Source organism: Typha latifolia, chromosome 5, assembly GCF_019914945.1.
Source record: "Typha latifolia isolate L0001 chromosome 5, TyphaL0001v2, whole genome shotgun sequence".
Classification (NCBI taxonomy): domain Eukaryota; kingdom Viridiplantae; phylum Streptophyta; class Magnoliopsida; order Poales; family Typhaceae; genus Typha; species Typha latifolia.
This window is the reverse complement of record NC_133090.1, coordinates 11591042-11609868: the sequence shown is the minus strand read 5'-3', so window position 1 is coordinate 11609868 and position 18827 is coordinate 11591042. Positions and strand designations below refer to the sequence as shown.

Below are 18827 nucleotides of genomic sequence, written 5' to 3'. Positions count from 1 at the left end.
TCTGATACTAATTATTAGGGAGATAAGGAAGTTTGACGTAAATAATTCAACTAACAAGAGTAAGGTACTAGGTGAGAGCCAAGAGTCTATATAAACTAAGATTTCCAAAACTCTGGATTGGGATAGAGACCTCAAAAAAAGTGATATGTATTGGTCATTGATATCGAACGGAACTATTACTTAATTACGTAAATTTTAAATATTATTTTAAAATATATAAAATTATAAAAGTTTAGAAATAATGACAAAATTATAAGAAAATAGTAATCACTCACATAGAAATAGAAAAATAAAAGATAATTGTATATGTTATATACTAATATAGCATATATAATTTTTTTAATAATAATTTACCTTTACAACAATAAAAAATTATGAACTATCAAAAATACTTTAATGTCGTAGATTGAACCAGAAAGATAACTAAATTGCTCATCTATTTTGGTTAACATAAAATTCTCTCTTAAATTGCACATAGTTTGCTCGTGCATATAAGAAGTAAATATGTCATATTGTTAAAATGTTACTATCACATAGTAATATATGGATAAAAATAGTTAGCAGAGACTTAATAGAAAGGGTGAGGTGAGGTATTTTTTTATAGTTAATTATTGTGTATTAGAAATTAGTTTACGGTGTCAGTATAAAAATGAGTGGCAGTTCAAAATTGAAGAGGGAATTATCTCTAAAAAAAATTAATAGTTACAATTTAGTCGGAGTGCAAGGGAGTTAAGTATTTAAGTTTAAAGTACAATACTAAACCACAAATGGTAAATTATAATTTGCCCTAAACTTTTACACTTTTCATTCTCTCCCAATATGAAATTGAACTCTTTCACTCGTGATACTCTTATCTAGTTAAGAAGGAACTATAAAATTATATAAAGGAGTCAATCCAATTACTTGTAACTAAAGTAAAACCTTAGAATTTCTATCCAAATTAACATAACTCATCTTACCAAAATGCTTAAATTATCATTTTCCCCAATTAATTTGTCTAACAAATATGAAAGGGTATCTTAATAATTGGGCAGCATTATGTTAAGTGAGATAAAATATCTAACAATTTCACTTTAGTTATAAGTATAGAGATTAATTTAGTACATAAAAAACTATGTAAAGAGATAAAGTGATTCTATATATAAGTACAGATGATAAATTTACTAATTTATAATTAATATATATAGCCGCAAATAACCAATGAATTTTGTTGGACAAGCATTTCCCCATAAATTTATCTTGCAATCATATGGAAGTTGTGACAAAATGGCTATTTTTTCCCAACAGTACTAAAAGATTATCTTACCAAACAAAGTACTAATAATTCCCCACAAGTTCCAAATCACACCTAAATAAAATGTGCACCACTTACACACAAGTAGGATAACAAAGTACATCTAGTCAATGCATGCTTACAAAATTCCTCCTCTTCTTCTTCTTTTTCTTCTTCTTTTTTTGTGACATTATTCAACAATTTAACCCATTATTTTAGTGGTATCAATCTCAACTTGCAATCATATGCAACTTGTTATACTTATTTTTATCTTCTATTTTATTTTATTTTTAAACTCTTTTGACTCGAGAAGCAATGATAGGGTTTTGACCAAACTAGCCTTTCTCTTTTTTTTATTTAATTTTAAAGTCGCTGTCTTTGGATGGTTTATATAGAATAAATTTTTTTAGAGAGTTTAAATATTTTATATAAATAACTTGACTGGATTATACATAATTTCGTATTTTAAATTTGAAAATATATTTAAGGTGGAGTTAAAATATATAGTTTTTTTTTTTTTTTGACACGTATTGGTTATGAAAGTCAATCGGGCGTCATGAGATGGGAGAGCCGAAGACAGCGGAATGCTACGTGTACGTGTAGGTATGTATGCTTACATCCCAAGTTTGACTAGATCCTCCTCGATCGATCCGCCGCCGTTGACTACTAGAGAGGAGACAAGCCGTACGACGGCACTGCACGTCTCTTTCCGCCACGTGGCGGGGAGGAGCCTTCGAGGGCACGGCTTCTTCGCCGTACGGCATGAAGCTGTCGGCTTTCGAGAAGGGCGACAATGATACTCACTCGGCTTTCTTGTCGTTTACGCCTAATCTTCTTCTTCTTCTTCTTCTTCTTCTTCTCTTTTGTGCGACACTTTTTAGTTTCTACCATTAAATCGTTATAAAGGGTTTTAACTATTTTAAGCCTGCTTACTAAATATTATATCGAGTAAAGTGAGTTTAAAGTTTAGATAATTTTATAAATCACATCTTATTATTTTAACTATTTTGTGATTCACATTCTCTCGTTAAGAATTTTATAACTTGACATTTTTTTATAATTATTATTTAATATTTTTAAATTATTTTGACTAACTAATATCGACTGAATTACTAAAATACCAAAATACCCTACCCTTCTCTTCTTCTTCTTCCTCCTCTTCCTATCCTTGCTTCGACCCAAGATTCATTGGAGAAGTTGGAGGTTTTAGTCCCTCCTCTACATCTCTTTAATAAATATATTAATTAGTGTCCGCCTGATTTATTAGATGTTATTGAGGAGAGAAAAATGGAAGAAAAAGAGAGGATGAAAATGGTAGGAATAATTTAGATATTTATAAGTTATTTTATATATTAGAATAGAAAATTATCTTGTTAGTACTGTCCAATTTAACCCAGGATATTAAATGAGAATTATAACAAAAAAAAGATAGGTCAAGTTATAACATCAAAGACGGAATGTGAATCACAAGATAGGTAAAATATAGTATATGATTTGTAAAATTCTCTAAAATTTATTTCTAAAACTAAGTGAAGTCTACTTAAATGCCATGCAAGATACAATATGCAATAAAAATAGCAAAGAATATATATATATATATATCATCCATAGGGACTATAAGTCACCTAGTTAAAAGAACATCATCTTGCTGGGTAGTTTATAGTTTATAGTTACAAAGCCGAATATGAAATGAAAAATACCTTCAGGAAAATATTATTCAATAAAGTTTAGTTACAGTTTCTGTAAACTATCGTTGTCTGCACGTATATCATATCCTCTTCTCATCTCACTCTCAACTTATATATTAAACAACTCTCAAAATGTCTAAAGTTGTTCATTTTATAGTCATGCTATATTTTCTCAACGAAAGAACCAAATTTATAACTAATTAAAGAAGCATTCGGACGATGTCAAATGTTGAGATTCAACGTGTAACAAAAAAAAAATGAGGGAATATATTATGAAAATGAATGAATGATTTAGGCAATCTAATCTAAGTGTAATTAACTCGAAGACAATTATTCTGGTGGGAGATGATTACGAAAAAGAGGATGTATATGGGTTTTAGTCTTACAAATTTTAGCCTGAGGAATTCATACAATCCCTTCTTTACTTTTCTTCCTATATTTTTGAGTAAAAAGAAAAAGAAATTCTTTTTGTATTATCGAAAGCAGAGGTTTTCCTATTTGGTGAAATAACAATTAGCAGGGATCACACAAACAAGAAGACCAGACCCACAAAATTTGAAAGCAAACTGCAGAATATTTCAAGCCTGAACAGTCTCCATTTATGAACGTTTCTATCAATCCTGCATAGCAGATGAGAATCCTGCATCAATTGATACCGGAAAGTTAGCTGGATTGACCTAACAAGAATGGCAGAAGAAGCAAAGACACCCAAATCCCTGCAAAGTTGATAGGCTCTCATGTACAAATTTTACCAGAAATCCAAGGAAGAAGAAAACAAGAGAGACACAGAGAGTAGCTTCAACGACGGATGCTTTCAGCGACGCAGAATAATCCCAATTTTTGCGTCTTTCAACTTTACACTTAAGGTAAACTGTAAACATGTTCCAACATTGAGCGTTACTGAATTGTAAACTAGTGAGATTGACATCAAACGGATCCAATTAAGGACCACAAAGTCGTTATCACAGAGCACAGACACCACGATAATTTGTTGACTAGCATTATGGCAGGTGGGGGACCGAATGCCCTTTCATTTCACTTACACCTGTCAATATGAAAGGAAAAAAAAAATCTGAGTCTCAGAATCATGATAAAAACAACACATTATCTACAATGACATGAGTATTTACTGAATAAAAGAAGAGATCAATGAGATCTTTGCATCATAGCCATTTCAGATTAAAATGGTCTAGTAAAGCAATGTAGTTCAAAACTTCAATAGTATCAGATTTGTCTAAATACTAGATTGCAAAGCAGCAACTTTGACCTTGAATTGATGGTCATAAATCACATCGGTTTGCAACAGATCAATTTCTGTCTTGGATCATTAATAAGCAACGCGATGTATTTAAATTTCTGCATATTGAATGACCATGTATTAGCAAGTATATAGGCTAAAGCTATAGAAAATTGATCGCTATCTAACGGATTCAAATTATAAGGGATTTCTCAGGCTCTCATCTATGCAAACAACGAAAGTTTCTGTCCATGCTCATGTGAGATGATGGAGAAAAGCAAGGGCAATTTAATGGAAGCTTACACAGTTACACTGCAAGTGTCCTGAGGCTTGTCAGTTGTGTGCCAAATATCAAAAGAAAATGATTTGTCCAAGAAGAAAAAAGATGGCGATCTGATTATTTACTATGAAATTCATTATTCTGGACTCTTTAACTTTATGTACTTCATTTGCCGCCTAACTCATAATTTCAGCCAAAAGTTTTTTATATAATAAGTTAATAATCAAAAATTGTCTCAATAGACCTCTCTACAGGTTTCCTGTGGATCATCATGTCACGCATCAAGCACAAATAGCAGAGCAATGCCAGCAAGTTTTAAGGGGAAAAGATGTGAGCGAAGAAGTAACTACCCGAAGGGCATGCAGTAGTAAGTTCAGTTTAAACTCATGCTTAGAGAGAGAGAGAGAGAGAGAGAGAGAGAGAGAGAGAGAGAGAGAGAGAGAGAGGCAGGCTGCTTCTGAAAATACTGAACACTTCCCAGTCAAAATTAGAGATACATAGTATTAGATATGATCTACCTTATCTAATATGTGAAAAATCTCTAATCTTTCATGTACTTATTGTAAAGATGCAATTCATAAGCTAACCCCATCTCCTCAATCTAACTCTTTGCAAGTGAAGTTTAGTTCACCATGTAAATTTGAGGAGTCAAAAGTTGATGCACATGCACAGTTGCACACCCATACTCATGCACTCCGCAAGCTACAAAGAACTGATCTAGCTGGTTTTCTCTTAAAGTGAAGCAATGTCTAACATGAAAATGACTGTGTGAATCATTTCAAAAGTAATCTTTGCATCAGCTAAAGTATTAAAGAGCATATATCTTATAGTTGACTTTAATAACTACTCACTGAATAACATAAAGCCCATTGAAAAAGAGTGAATGAGCATAGTTATTAAAGCATAGGTACTTTTTTTTAATCCAAAAAGGGGAAAAAAAGCATAGGCACTTAAAAAGAGTCTAGCAACAAAGCAAGGATTACGACATTGCAAGGAAGAGTAAGCACCTTGAGATTCTTAAAATTGCCAAGTAGTCCACTACCAAATGGTATGAGTGTCATTGAATTGGGATGAGACGAGCTAATCAACCTAAAATATTTGGGCCCATGCTCAAGTATTCAATTGTCAGGACCAATTTCGCCTGAAACTTCTAGGCCTCAAGTAAACCAGGTTGGCCAATATGTGAGGCTCCACCATAGAAACTTTACAAGCATAAAATAGGCAAGGCATGCCTAACCCAAAAAGTTTGCCCTATGATGAGGCCAGGACAGGGTCCAATACATGCAGATCATTGCAGCCAGGCCACCTGGACCTATTCTACTCATCTAGATCTTTTTACAGGCACAATACGTGCAGGTTTTCAGTTAGTGGCTAGAAAGAAATGGTGGGCACATTCTTGCATCATCTTTCCATCACTTCATGTTTCATAGTTCAACACATGTTCCAGCAAAACCTCAATCATCAGAATCTAAGAGAAGAAATTGATGTCCTGAATTATAAAAATTCCTAACTTATCATTTTATCTTTTTCTTTCAAACTTTATTTTATCTTCTATCTTTTGGCTCATTACAAGACGAAAAGGTCACTATAGTTTTGTACCAATTTCCACAAAGAAATCAAAGATCTCTATCACTCTTCCATATTATTTCAGATTTGTTACACTTTGTTGCAAAATTTCTTGAAAAAATAGGTTGCCATCCAAAAAATTATTACTACTCTATTGACCCTTAAGCGCGGAAGAAAGGACGAGGGAGAAACAGGCCGGACATCTTCTACCTTTGAAATTACTTTTCTCATATAAGGAAATTTAGGCATGTGTTTCAAATGTGACTAACGGCATACATATTTCAGGATTTATATGGCCACCAAAGCCTGAAAGCAAGTTCCTCTCTTGCCAGATAGTAATGAAACTTAATCTACACGACTTTGATTGTACTCTACACTGACCCCAAATTCAGTGGAAAAAGGTTGAATGGTGAGAGGATCTGATAGTAGATTCATAAAAACCAGGTAAATAAAACATTTTGCTCTTTAAGGAAAATGTACCTTAAAAACAAATGATTTCTTTCAAAAATTTATGAGACATTAATTTGAGAAAAAAGAATCACAACGTACCAACCATATTAATGGCCATACCATTAGACAATTCCAAATTGAAGCACTGAATAGTAATGAGCTTTGATGTTTCATAACAACTCACAATCTAATGAAATGAAGAATTGGAGGCCCAGTCGTCTAAATTTTAACAACCTTTGATTAAGAAATTGCCAATGCTCATTGTATTCTGAAGGTCAATTTCAAACCTAGAAGTGTCAAATTTGTGAGGAGATCTACTCCAATTCTGGTACTTATGGAGCTAGTGCCCTTTGTCTGACTATCTAACAAACTATAGTTAAGGATGTAAACCAATTATTTCTTTATGTTAGGCCCAAAGTTTAAATTGTTTCAGATGAAGTAAAGCTATGAATATCAAGAAGGGTGCAGATCTTTCTTTTTTTAATGGAAGGCATCAAATGCCCTATTTCAGTAGAAAGCAAAAATAAGTCATCCTAGAACAAAGTCCTAAGGACGAGAAGGTCAACAAACGATAAAGATAAAGCAAGGATATTAACCGTTAATTAAGACCCGAGAAGTTTAAACATGGAATACTCTATTTGCTAGCTTTTTCCAGGAAGATCATTTTGTGGCTCAATTCTTTCATTGACTTTAGGCCTGGTGTTCATTAGGACCTGCGATGGAAGAACAAAATACTATTAGGAGTTAAACTGAAGCTAGAAGGGACATGTTTAAGAAACATCAGGCATATGTACCTTCCGAAGCATACTATTCTCATTGATCAACGTTGAGATTTTCTCTTCTAACTTCAAATTCTGATCCTGCAGCTCCTTGGCTCTGAATTCTATGTCATTCACATAAACCTTCTTTCTTTCCCTTGCTTGTTGAGCCGAAACCCTATTTCTGAGCAACCTGCATTTATTTTAAACAAAAATAAATTCAACAAATATATATGTTGGACAGGCCGAAAAGGGTAGCAGGCTCAGAAGAAGTCAAAGCTCTAGGTTTATAGCCAAAAGAAAGATAATATAGATGCTGATGAATAAGAGATGATACTTTTCTTTTGTTAGTTGTGATATTGATTGTGAGTGATGTTTCCTCACTAGCTGTATTTTAGTGGTGTGTCTGATTTGTATTAGTCGAGGTGATATTTCCTCACTGGATCTGTCTTGTTTTGGTGGTTGATACTCTTATACTCTGGTCTGATGTAATCTTGTATAATATACGGTGAATCTAACTCAGATAGATCTAATTTTGGGGTTTCCTAATGAAACTGAGCCAGTGTTTCTGGGTTTTCTCAACAAAAAACGAGAAAAGAAAACAATCTCCCAACTCCCATCGTTGTATATTCACTCTTCAATTTCTCCAAATGACATGCTAACAAAACATAAAAAAATTACATTCAAAGCTAAAAAAAAAAAAGGTGCATAAATAAAAGAAAAACTCAAGAAAAGGAAAAGGATTCTCCCCTATTTCTCTATATCTTTATAAGTCACAGAATTTTACCGTAAATTTGCTGCATTGCTTACTTATGCTTGAAAGATACTACATTTACCCGATATTCAATTTCAAAAAAAAGATGGTAGTAAAAAAGAGAGCGACAATCGGAAGGAGCACCTCTTGAGCCTCCTGTGCTCACGGTCGGCCGGGTTTCGGCCCCGGCGGCTCTTCGACGACCCGGCCCCAAACCTGCCGCTGTTTCTGTGCTCCGCCCCGGCCTTCCCCGAACTGGTGAGAGTGGGTCCCGACTCCACATCCGGGACCGTGAACGAGTCATCATCGCTGTCCTCTACTCCACGAAGCAAAGAGGAGGGAACTTTCAGTTAGAGGAGAGCGAGGAATGCAAGAATGCAAGCCATGACCCAGAGAGAGAGAGAGAGGATCAAGGGAATTACCGGGCCTGGAATTCTCCGGAAGGGAAGAGCGGAGGTTGATCGGAGAAGAAGAGGTAGCGGCGGCGGAGGAGGAGGAGTAAGCGAGCGACATCGAACGCGAGGGTGAGGTGGAGTGGGAGAAGGATAGGATCAGGGTTAGGGTTTTCGGGATGGGGAAGAAGAGGGGATTGGAGGGGAACGGAGAAACGTGGCGCTCTCCATTGAGAGAGAGAGAAGAGTGGTGAAAGAGGAGACCACGTTGGCGCGAAGGAAGAGTCTTTTGGTATTGTTCGAAAGCATTCGGGTCGGATCTTCGTACGCCCGCATCCAAAATGCTATCTAACCCCAATGTGCATATTTGTATATCCACATAGTTTAGAAGTACAATTAAATCAATGAAGGTCTATTATATTTCCTACTATATTATCTTTTTATATTTGAGAAATTAAATTCATCCATACCCCCCACATCTAACTTAGAAAAAAATCTATAGACACAAAAAGATAAGGGATATAACACTACGACACTTGGCTCAAAAATAAATCAGACGATAAGAATACAAAGTATTCAAATACAAGAGAGTAAAAAGAATAAGTGACAGCCTTAGAAGCAACCCTCTTTCCGGGCAACAATAAACGGCGAGAGTTTTAGAAGATTAAAAACACAGACTCGTCCAAATCTAATGGAGAAAAACAAAATGGATAGGGCGAAGGATGGTGGATGCGGATCCAGAAGTTTACATCCACACACATGAGGACATCTCTTCTAAAGAGCTTTTCAATATATATATATATATATATATATATATATATATATATATATATAGAAGATTATCACATCCCACACTTATTAATGCACATTGCCCATCCAAAACAAATAAACAATAGCTTTACTCTTACACATTTCATAGAGCAATTACACCTTGAACTTATCCAGAGAACAAAAGGGGATAACTTTCATTGAAGCATTAGAAGATAGGAACATTTAATGAGCTCAACCTGCAACTAATTAAACTTGGGAGCAGGAGCTTTCTTCCCTATATGCATATCTATAATTTACACATTCACATGTTCCAAAAATGAACACCATTTGGATCATTCTAAATCTCACCATGGACATCCATGGGGATTCCCTTCAAGCAATACTTCAAAAAACAACTACTTCTCAAGATCTTCTCTCCAGTATCAATAGGAGAGGATCAATTCTCATAAGACTTAAACATATCTATATTCGATTTCTTTCTCCTTGCTTGGACTTGTCGAGGATCGACCACATGACACGGACATCCTCATACTCGCAGGCCATGACCTCGCCGCGGAGGATCACACCATGGTGATCATTCCCTGAAACAGAAAGAAATTGTTCAGCAATCACCATTTATACAATACAACATGACCCACAAACTTCATGTCAAAAACTATAACTCTAAACTGACCTGTACTTTGGCACTTCTTGTCTCTCGGTGGATTGAGAAGGTTGCAGGCCTTCTTGAAAGGAGATGTAATGGTACGGACCCAGGACCCCATATGAGCTATTTAAGCTTCTAGTGTATAGGCAAAAGTGGGAAGTGAATGCAATGTTGTACTAGTTTTTGTGTACACACACACACACACATATATATATATAGGATGGATGTAGGAGAGAAGTAATAGAAGGGAAGTTGGAGAAGAGTGGTTGGTGAGATAAAAGGAGGCAAGATCCGGGAGATGAGGCCCCATCAAGCCAACCCTGCCTTTGCACATGCTTCACATTATTTCCAAAGTATATTTTTGCTATGGTTTCAGACATCCAAGTAGGACATATGTGTGTGCCAAAAGTATTTGTTTTTACTATGTGGTACTCCCAAAGCTAAGAGTTAAAAAGAAAGGAAGGTGGCTGTGTCTTTCATTAATCTTCTTGATAATTGGAGCCTTCACAAATATGGGGTTCTTTGACACCATTTGACTTGATGAAGATGTACTAGTTGTAGTCGGTTGATCTACATTTGTTCTCTCAAAAGGTTCATTAAATATGTCTTCATGAAACTTGGGGTGGCATCTAAACTATATGATTGGACTCATGTCATTTATGTTTCACCAGAATCTGTGAATGAATTTTAGATAATGAATATACCTACCTACTTATAAAACACATGATACTTTCGATGGAAGAGGATTACCCACAATCTTAAATATTTTAATTCATGTTTAAAGGCTTATACAGTAATCAAACACTGTACTATAATTTTTGCCAAATAAGCTATCATGATGTTGTTCCTTTCAAGTGAATTGTTAGGAAAGCAGTTTATGAAATCGCTCACTCCATCACCAACTCTTTCAATTTAGGACAACTTCTTCATTAAAATAATAAAATACTTTATCTGAAACGACTCTCTTTTAAGCTATATTACTTCGATTTGGTATTGACCATAACAACAATTATACAACACTTTAAGTCTTAACAAGTAATTTTGAAACAATAATAAAATAATAATATTTTTGGCAGTCATAATGGACTGGTCAAAGCCTCTTCCTAATGCATTGCACCCAGAAGGCTCAAACTCTCATGTGGCTCTTACCCACAAAGGCTCTTCTGAGAACAATGTTTTAGCTCACACTGTGCCCTTTTCATTGTTCTGAGAGAAAACAATGGAGAACAGTGGTTTTTGCCAGGCCACAGGATTTTTAACTTTTAAAATGCTTTTTTCTTTTCTAATCTTTAAAAGTGGAAAGGTTTTGAGAAATTTGAGGGAGCCAATACTGAGGAAACACTGGTGCCCTTGGATTTTGTCATTGCATATGGTCTCAAGTCCTCATGTGCCCCCACTCTCATGCAGGGAAACATCATGACCCACTTGTTTTTCTAACAAGGAGGACACCATTATTGGTATTAAAAAAAAGGGGGGAAATGAGAAAATAATGAGTATAGAGTATCTAGTGGTCAATTGGTGTTATGGACCCTTGGAATTGATAATATACCATTGCCCCATGGCCATGATAAATGTGGTGGTTGCTATAAATTTGGCATGTGATTGTCATGAAGAATCCCTGTGGCTCAATTAGGTTGCATGTCTTGTAGTACATAGGCAAAGGAGAGGAAAGTGGCATGGAAGCTTCATCCTGTTTCCAAGAGGAATGAATCCTCCATACATGAATGTTAAAAGCATGTTCCAAGTTGTAACTGGACATTATCAATTATATTGAAACTTTTGACATGCTATTTTCTAAATTATTCAGTAGTAATAAACTTCTGGCATGCTATTATCAAGTAGTAATAAACTTTTAGCATGCTAGCACATATATAAGAGATACACTAAATAAAGGGGATATTAGATATAAAATTTGACACAAACTGATTTATCATTGGCCTTGAATCCTCATGTACTGATGGAAATGGAGATGCCCCTTGTTTTTGTCATGATAAGTACTACTGATCTTGTACAAATAGATGCCCGAGTGGAACATTGTGGCAGGTTTAAACCAGTAAACTTGGTAGCAATTGGTAACATCTACACAGATACAACCAAATCAACTGTACAAACTTGAAGCTGAGATTTCTCAATCAAAATGTTCATATTCAACCTCAGCATCCTACACTCAAACAAAGTAAATGTATGATCTAAAATGTTTTCTTGTTCACCCAAATTGAGGTGCCTACTATTTACTGTAGAAGCATAAGCTAGTTTTTTTTTTTTAAAAAAAAGGAAAAAAAAGGAAGGTGAGACTTTGGTTGGAGAAACTATTATAATCTCAGATGAACTTTCTGTTACAGAGACATCAACTTATGACCCACCAACCTTTCTAATTATATAGTTCCTTTCGCCAATCTGTATTCAAACAACAGAAGAGCACACTTTTTTTCCCCCAATGTTCCAGAGACATACATCTGCAATCATTCTTATCAGATTAAACACTAAGGCCAGTAATTTTCATGACATTTTACCCAGACTCTACCTTTCCATTTCAGTGCAATTAGTAATCCTTCCAGATTTCACAAAATACACATCCAACAGACAATTTTGCAGTATTTATTTCCCCCTTGACAAATTACCAAGAGCAAATTTTGAAACAATTCCAAGAACAATTACAAATTAGTACTTATGCTCAACAAAAGACTGGCCATAGCTAGTACTGGTCTCCAATTAAATGACATACTTTAATCATCTAATGCACATAAATACAGATGAGGTACATGATCTCTTCCCCCTTCACAATTGAGATGAAAGACCAATCAAACAACAAAGAGGGAAAGATCCATTTCTCTACTTATAAGAAAAGAAGGGGTGTTATTTCAAATCTTCTCCACACTCCTAAACTATGAAAAGAACTGTACTAAATAAATAAAAAAGATTTTTTTTTTCTTTAAAAAGATAAAGAAAAGGATAGATACATCACCAAGTTCAAACTTTTCTACCCGCTTTCCTTCGATGTGAGCTCCTCCAGCTTCGCCGCGACGACCTCATGGACGAGATCGACCCGCTTCAGGAACACCTCCAGCTCAAGAATCCGCTGCTTCCTCCACTTCTCCTCCATAGCCTTGCCCGAATCCTCCTTTACTTCCACCTCAAGGTTGGAAGCAGATGTTATATTCGTCTCCTGGTCGTTAGAGTTCTTGTTCCTGGGTTTAAAATTAGGGCTCCAAATGTTCCTCGCGATCTCGAACGTAGCCTTCTCGTGCGGGCTCCGGAAGGAAAAATCCTTCCTTTCCATCCGCGCGACGGTGTTGCGGTACTTCTTCTTGAGGCGGCGAAGCTTCTCGACGAGCTGGTTCTTGTTGAACTCGATCTGCAGCCGGCCTTTGATCCGGTCGTAGAACGGGCCCGTGTCGTGCTGGTAATTAGCGTGCGTCGTACCCCGCTCCGTCACGAACTCCAAGAACCCTTCCAGGATCGCGATCTCGTCGGCCTCCGTCCACAGCTTCTGGTACCCCTGCGCCCGTGGTTCCGCCTCGTAATTCGCGATCCGCCGCCTCTTCCGGCGATCGCTGGGTCCAGACCCCGCGGCAGCGGCGGGGTCCTCCTCGGAGTCGTCGAGGTCGTCGGCGGCGGAAGCCATCGCCGAGATCGGTGGAGGGGAGATGGGTTTGGGTTTGGTTAGGCTTAGGGTTAGGGTTCGAATTTAGGAATTAAAAACGGGGAATCAGGGATTAGGTTAGGACCCGGTCCGACATATTACTGTAGCCGTCCGATGGCTAATGGACGAGCGTGATACAAGTATTATCTGATTAAATTATGGGATGGTGGATTTGGCTGGGTTTTGGTTGGGTTCGTCCATGCGGGCCCCAAACGGGCCAGACTGGTGGGGGCCCATTACAGCCGACTCTGTATTTATATGTCATGCTTGGTTGAATAAATGTTATATATGACTTGGAAAATTCTGCCCTGGTCCAAGTACCGCTGGGTCTATTCAAAACTATGATTTTTATATTTTTAACTCCATAAATTAGCAATTAATTATTTTAATTAGTAGTACGTATCGGAGGTCATAGGTTCGACTCCAATACTAATTAAATAATATTAAATAATAACAAAATTAAGGTATTTTTGAGCTCGAGAAGTTTCTTCTCTAATACTAATACAATGTGAATTCACAACTAGAAATGGTCAGAAGTATATTGGTCAACTTGCTGACGATTTGTTTGGTGTGATCTAATAATGAAGTAGATATACTCCAAAATTAGTACCTAACTTATAGCCGGTGGTTTAGGTTTATCCATTTATTAGTTCATAGTATACGACCCAATACATTGTTTTCATACCATAGATTTAGATCCTTTTTGGTTAGTGGATAGCCAAAAACTTGCATAGTAAATGAGATTCCAAGTCAGCCCATGGGCTTTCTAATTCTACCTAAAAATATTATTAATATAAAAATTTCCAAGTCAATGGCTTTCTACCAAACCCCATGAACTAATCCATATTTCATATAGATCTCTTTTATTTCCTTTTTTTTATGACATTTTCTTAACTATTTCTAATCTTTGCTCCTGCTCGCTAATGACATAAACAAAAGAAATGCCAAATGGTCATTTTACCCTCTAACTTAGGAATATTTTGTTTATATAATTTAATTATTTATCAAAAAAGAATATAAATATTGAGTGGAGCTTCAATTCAAATTTACTCTAACTTTGAATGCAACTCGTTTATTAAACAAATCAGAAATTTGAGATCAACTTCAAATTAATCGGATTTGGGACGGATTCGGTAACGAATTATTTGGCCCAATTTAATATATTTTTAATAAAAATTTAATTAATTAATTAATGGAAGAAGAATTTGATAAGTTTTTTTCGCAGAGGAGGATAATAATGTGTCACAAAAAATAAATAAGACCCGTCTATGTGTAATTATCCATGATGTTGTTTATAGAATATCTATTGTGATATTATAAGATAAGTAAGATACTTATTCTAGCTTAGTGGTCCTAATCCTAATCTCTACCAATATTCACATCTAGTAACAGGGAATTTTCAAATAAGACCAGACATTTTCATCTGTTGGTCAGAGTAATGGTAATGTGTCATATAAAAATTATAAAAATAAAAAGACCGTCTGGTTACAAAAATAATGAAAAATATAAGGTGTTATTTGAAAGTTCCCTTACTAATAATTGAGTAGGTCATGTTTACGTTTGTCTTTTGGCTGAGTTTTCCACCGAACTGACCTATTTTTTATTTTCTTAATCGAAATGGGCTGCCTCTTAAACTTATTACTAAATATAGTCTAATTCACTATGTCTCTAAAAAAATGCTTAATTGATTAGTATTTTTTTTCCTAAGTAAAAATGCCGATCAATTCAGCGTCTTTAGATAAAGACAAATTTTCTCTCAATTCGTTGAAAATGCTAAATAAAAAAATATGCATATATAAAACGCTTAACTGATCAATGTTCTAGGATCGAGATAAAATGTTTAACTGATCAGCGGTTTTGCTTAGGAAAAAAATACTGATCAGTTCAGCGTTTTTATTAGAGCTACGGTGAATTAGACGTAATAAGTTTGAGATATAGTAGTAAAAACCTTTAGAGCAGGGCTAATTTGGTCAAAAACTCTCTTCTTTTTTTTGGGTAGACTCGAGTTTGGACTCTCTCCAAGAGATGAGAAAACTTACTGGGCGGTGATGGGACTCGAAGTTCCAGTTTCAAATTTCAAATATCCGACCGTTGTGTTTGAGAGCGAGAGAGAGAGAGAGAGAGAGAGAGAGAGAGAGAGAGCGAGTCCATTTCTCAGTGAGAGGAGGTTTTTTGGATAAAAAAAAGTGGACTTTTTGATGATCTGGGAGAGAGACCCAACACGAAAGAGAAGCTCTAGTTCTTAGTTCCAGCCCAACAGCATGCGGCGCCATGGATGGCAACTCCCCCTTCATCCCCTTCAGGTCTCTTCACAACTCTTCTTTATGCATTTGGATTTGAATTTGTTGTAACAAATTCTTTTAAGCTGAGTTCGGGTTCTAATTGAGTACAAAAACATACTTCTCGCTGGCCATTGCAGTTTGTGGGGATGGGAGTCTTCAGTTTCCTAGTTGTTGACTTCTATGTGTTCCTCGGCCCCTTCCTCGGGAACCGAATTGTTGAAAACACGATACTCTCATTGTTTTCCTTCGCGGTAAGATGAAAATATTAAAGGTTAACTCGATAAGGCGATGTAGCAAACGAACGAGGCACTGAATTATTCAGCTCATTTCTATTCCAGGCGATTGCGATCGCGCTTCTATACGTAAGGTGTACCGCGATCGATCCGTCGGACCGAACAAATGCCAGGAAAAGAAGAGGGCCAAGATCAGGGAAGCTCCCAAAATTGAACTACAAGTTTATCCTGTGGCAGTTAGTGGTGAGATTTTTCAGGAAAATGGAGAACAAGATCCTTAACAGTTGCATAAGAAGGAACTATTTAGACCCACGAGACAATCGCATTCAGATGGAGCCTTTGTTGCCATTCCCTCTTGTTGTGATGGACGACGCGGTATCGCCTCATCGGAAAGAAGATGACATCTCATTCTGTGCTCTCTGTGATTTCGAGGTCAGTGCTACTTCAATGTTTTTTTATTCTGTTGTATGTAATTTTAAAAGGAATACAAATTCACAAAAGTATATTTCCAGGTTAAATTGCATAGCAAGCACTGCAGAAGTTGTAATCGATGTGTCGATGGATTCGATCACCATTGTAAGGTGAAGAACTAGACTCCAAGGACTTGTTTGTGTGATTTATCTTGCTATGATATGTGTGATAAATTATTGAGCTGCTTTGTGACAGTGGTTAAACAACTGCATTGGAAGAAGGAACTATACTACCTTTATTCTTCTTATGGTCTTCATTTTGTTGATGGTTAGCATTCACCTGCACTTTGCTAATTTATCAGCTGGAATACCTTGATCTAGTACTAATTTGTACATAACACTCTCTCTTCCTACAGCTAATTATCGAAGGAGGAACGGCAATTGCCATCTTTGTTCGCTGTTTTGCCGACAGCAAAGGGATAAAGAAGGAAATGGAACAGAAACTCCATATCGAGATTCCCAAAGGAGTTCTTGCGGCAATATCAGTACTAACTAAATATACTTGAGCTGTTCTTTTGTTCAAACTCACAAGTCTTAGTTCTAAAATTTTCTTGGTTTTCTAATATATTTCCTGCAGATACTATTGGCAATATTTACAGGATACAGCACAGCAGCTCTGGGACAGCTTTTCTTCTTCCATGTTGTCCTCATTAGAAAGGTTTGGTTTTGTGCTTTCTGCTATAGTTCACTTCTCGCAGTCAAGTTTTGGCCATTTTCCTATTTATAGTTGCTTGGAATCTGGAAGCCATTACATATTTGAAAGTCTGGAAGGCAATTTATTGCAGCTCCATTGCAAGCAAATATTTGTTACATCTCTTAATTGATGGAAAGAATATTATGTCAGTTATAATATGCTAAGCATTGTAAATATTGAAAGTGTATGGCCATGACAAATCAAGAAACTTCCTGATAGCTTTAGTGGCCATATGTTTGTTTGATCATTGCATGTGAAAACAATCTTTTCTTAATTTGTTCCCAAGTGTAAAGAAAAATATTATGTGTTACGCGTTATTTGCTGAATCATAATTGGCGTGGAATTTGCATTAGAGATGAAACTGAACTCTGAAATACTTTCTATGCCTTTTATTTGCTTTTATTTTCTCTTAATCTTAGTTGCGAATGAAACAATAATTTCAGGGCATGAGAACATATGATTACATCCTAGCAATGAGAGAAGAAGCCCAGTCGATGGATCCATTTGATGACACAGATTCATCTTCCGATGAAAGCATTGACTTTGATGACACACCAGAAAGACCATCCTTTCTCTCCAGATTCTTATGCAGAAAAAATGAACCGAATCAAGTAAGATTTCTTAGGAATAATACTTTTCATACTTAGTAGTAAACTGCCTCCATGTCTGTATATCTGACCAAAGTTTACGCGAAACAAAAATAATTGCAGAGTGCTCAAAGGATATCGATAAGAATTGATAAGGAATCTAACACTTCAAACAAAAAGGCAGATTTCCAGATCAACCCATGGAAGTTGATCAAGATGAGTAAAGAGAAGGCACTGATTGCTGCAGAGAGAGCAAGGGAGAGAATTAGACAGAAGCTACCTCCAAGACTAGCATACGGACCTTCCATATCACCAATGAAGCCACTGCCAGTGGAGGTCAAACAAGGACCCCTGATAGTACCAGGAAGAAAGCAGATGACAGTGCTAAGCGAGATCACGCCGGTGGTCACAAAGGCTTGGTTTCCCAATTCGCCAAGCGGGCGGTTCTCGAGCCCAAGGAGGAGGTTTTCAGGGTCTCCATCTCCCAAACCTCAGAAGTACAGGAGTAGCTTTGATCTGAAACTGACAGAAGTTTCAAGGGAACTTGAGAATCACATCTCTAAGCAGGTGCTGTGCTCTATTTTGACCAAGGGTGGTGAGGATGAGGCTTCTCCAACATAAGCATTTGAATACAAATCTACCTATTCTTTCTCATGTACTCTCTTGTTGGTTCCTTTCTTGCATGTAAGAGTTTTTACCTTTTCAGTTTCTCAGCCTCTGAGAATTGTTGGCCTTTAGGTATTCCTTTTAAGGGGGATTTTGTTCACTGTTAGTTTCTGAAGGAAATACAAACTATAGTGTTTATGAAGGTTTTTATTCATTCAAGGTCAGTTAAGTCTATAGAATAATGTTAAGGACACTTCTTTGTGAATTATTGTATTAGAGATGATACAAAAAATTGCTTTAGATTAGATCAGGGGTGGTGGAGAAAAGCAGCTCTGCATGGTTAAAGAGAATAATATCATATATAAGTACCATATGAACCTTCTGATGATGTTGCTTATTTTATTCTTAGAAAGTTTCCCTAATGAATTAATAACAGATCTTGTCTACTTAAAAAGTTCTCTCTCTCTCTCTCTCTCTCTCTCTCTCTCTCTCTGTAA

The 18827-nt window shown here is 36.2% G+C and overlaps 3 protein-coding genes across 4 annotated transcripts; 1 reads left to right on the top strand and 2 right to left on the bottom strand.

Annotated features, from left to right (window-relative positions):
- Nucleotides 1–3773: 3773 nt before the first annotated feature.
- On the bottom strand, nt 3774–8661 carry LOC140788187 (transcription factor HY5-like). 2 transcript variants are annotated; one of them, XM_073137348.1, is made up of 5 exons: nt 8429–8661; nt 8151–8322; nt 7289–7445; nt 7128–7207; nt 3774–4006 (listed from the first exon to the last, which is right to left on the bottom strand). In XM_073137348.1, the coding sequence occupies exons 1-4, from the start codon at nt 8517–8519 to the stop codon at nt 7136–7138; spliced, it is 492 nt and encodes a 163-aa protein (XP_072993449.1). In that variant the 5' UTR covers nt 8520–8661; the 3' UTR covers nt 3774–4006; nt 7128–7135. The 2 variants fall into 2 exon arrangements, with proteins under 2 accessions (XP_072993449.1, XP_072993448.1); XM_073137347.1 differs by having other exon boundaries at nt 7091–7207; nt 8429–8660.
- Nucleotides 8662–12795: 4134 nt separating this feature from the next.
- LOC140789149 (probable transcription factor At1g44810) lies at nt 12796–13440 on the bottom strand. Its single transcript, XM_073138755.1, has one exon. The coding sequence runs from the start codon at nt 13438–13440 to the stop codon at nt 12796–12798; it is 645 nt and encodes a 214-aa protein (XP_072994856.1).
- Nucleotides 13441–15569: 2129 nt separating this feature from the next.
- LOC140789004 (protein S-acyltransferase 18) lies at nt 15570–18544 on the top strand. Its single transcript, XM_073138576.1, has 9 exons — nt 15570–15761; nt 15878–15991; nt 16079–16405; nt 16486–16554; nt 16640–16711; nt 16800–16928; nt 17021–17101; nt 17581–17748; nt 17848–18544. Exons 1-9 carry the CDS (start codon nt 15720–15722, stop codon nt 18343–18345), a joined length of 1500 nt encoding a protein of 499 aa, XP_072994677.1. The 5' UTR covers nt 15570–15719; the 3' UTR covers nt 18346–18544.
- The last annotated feature ends 283 nt before the right edge of the window (nt 18545–18827 follow it).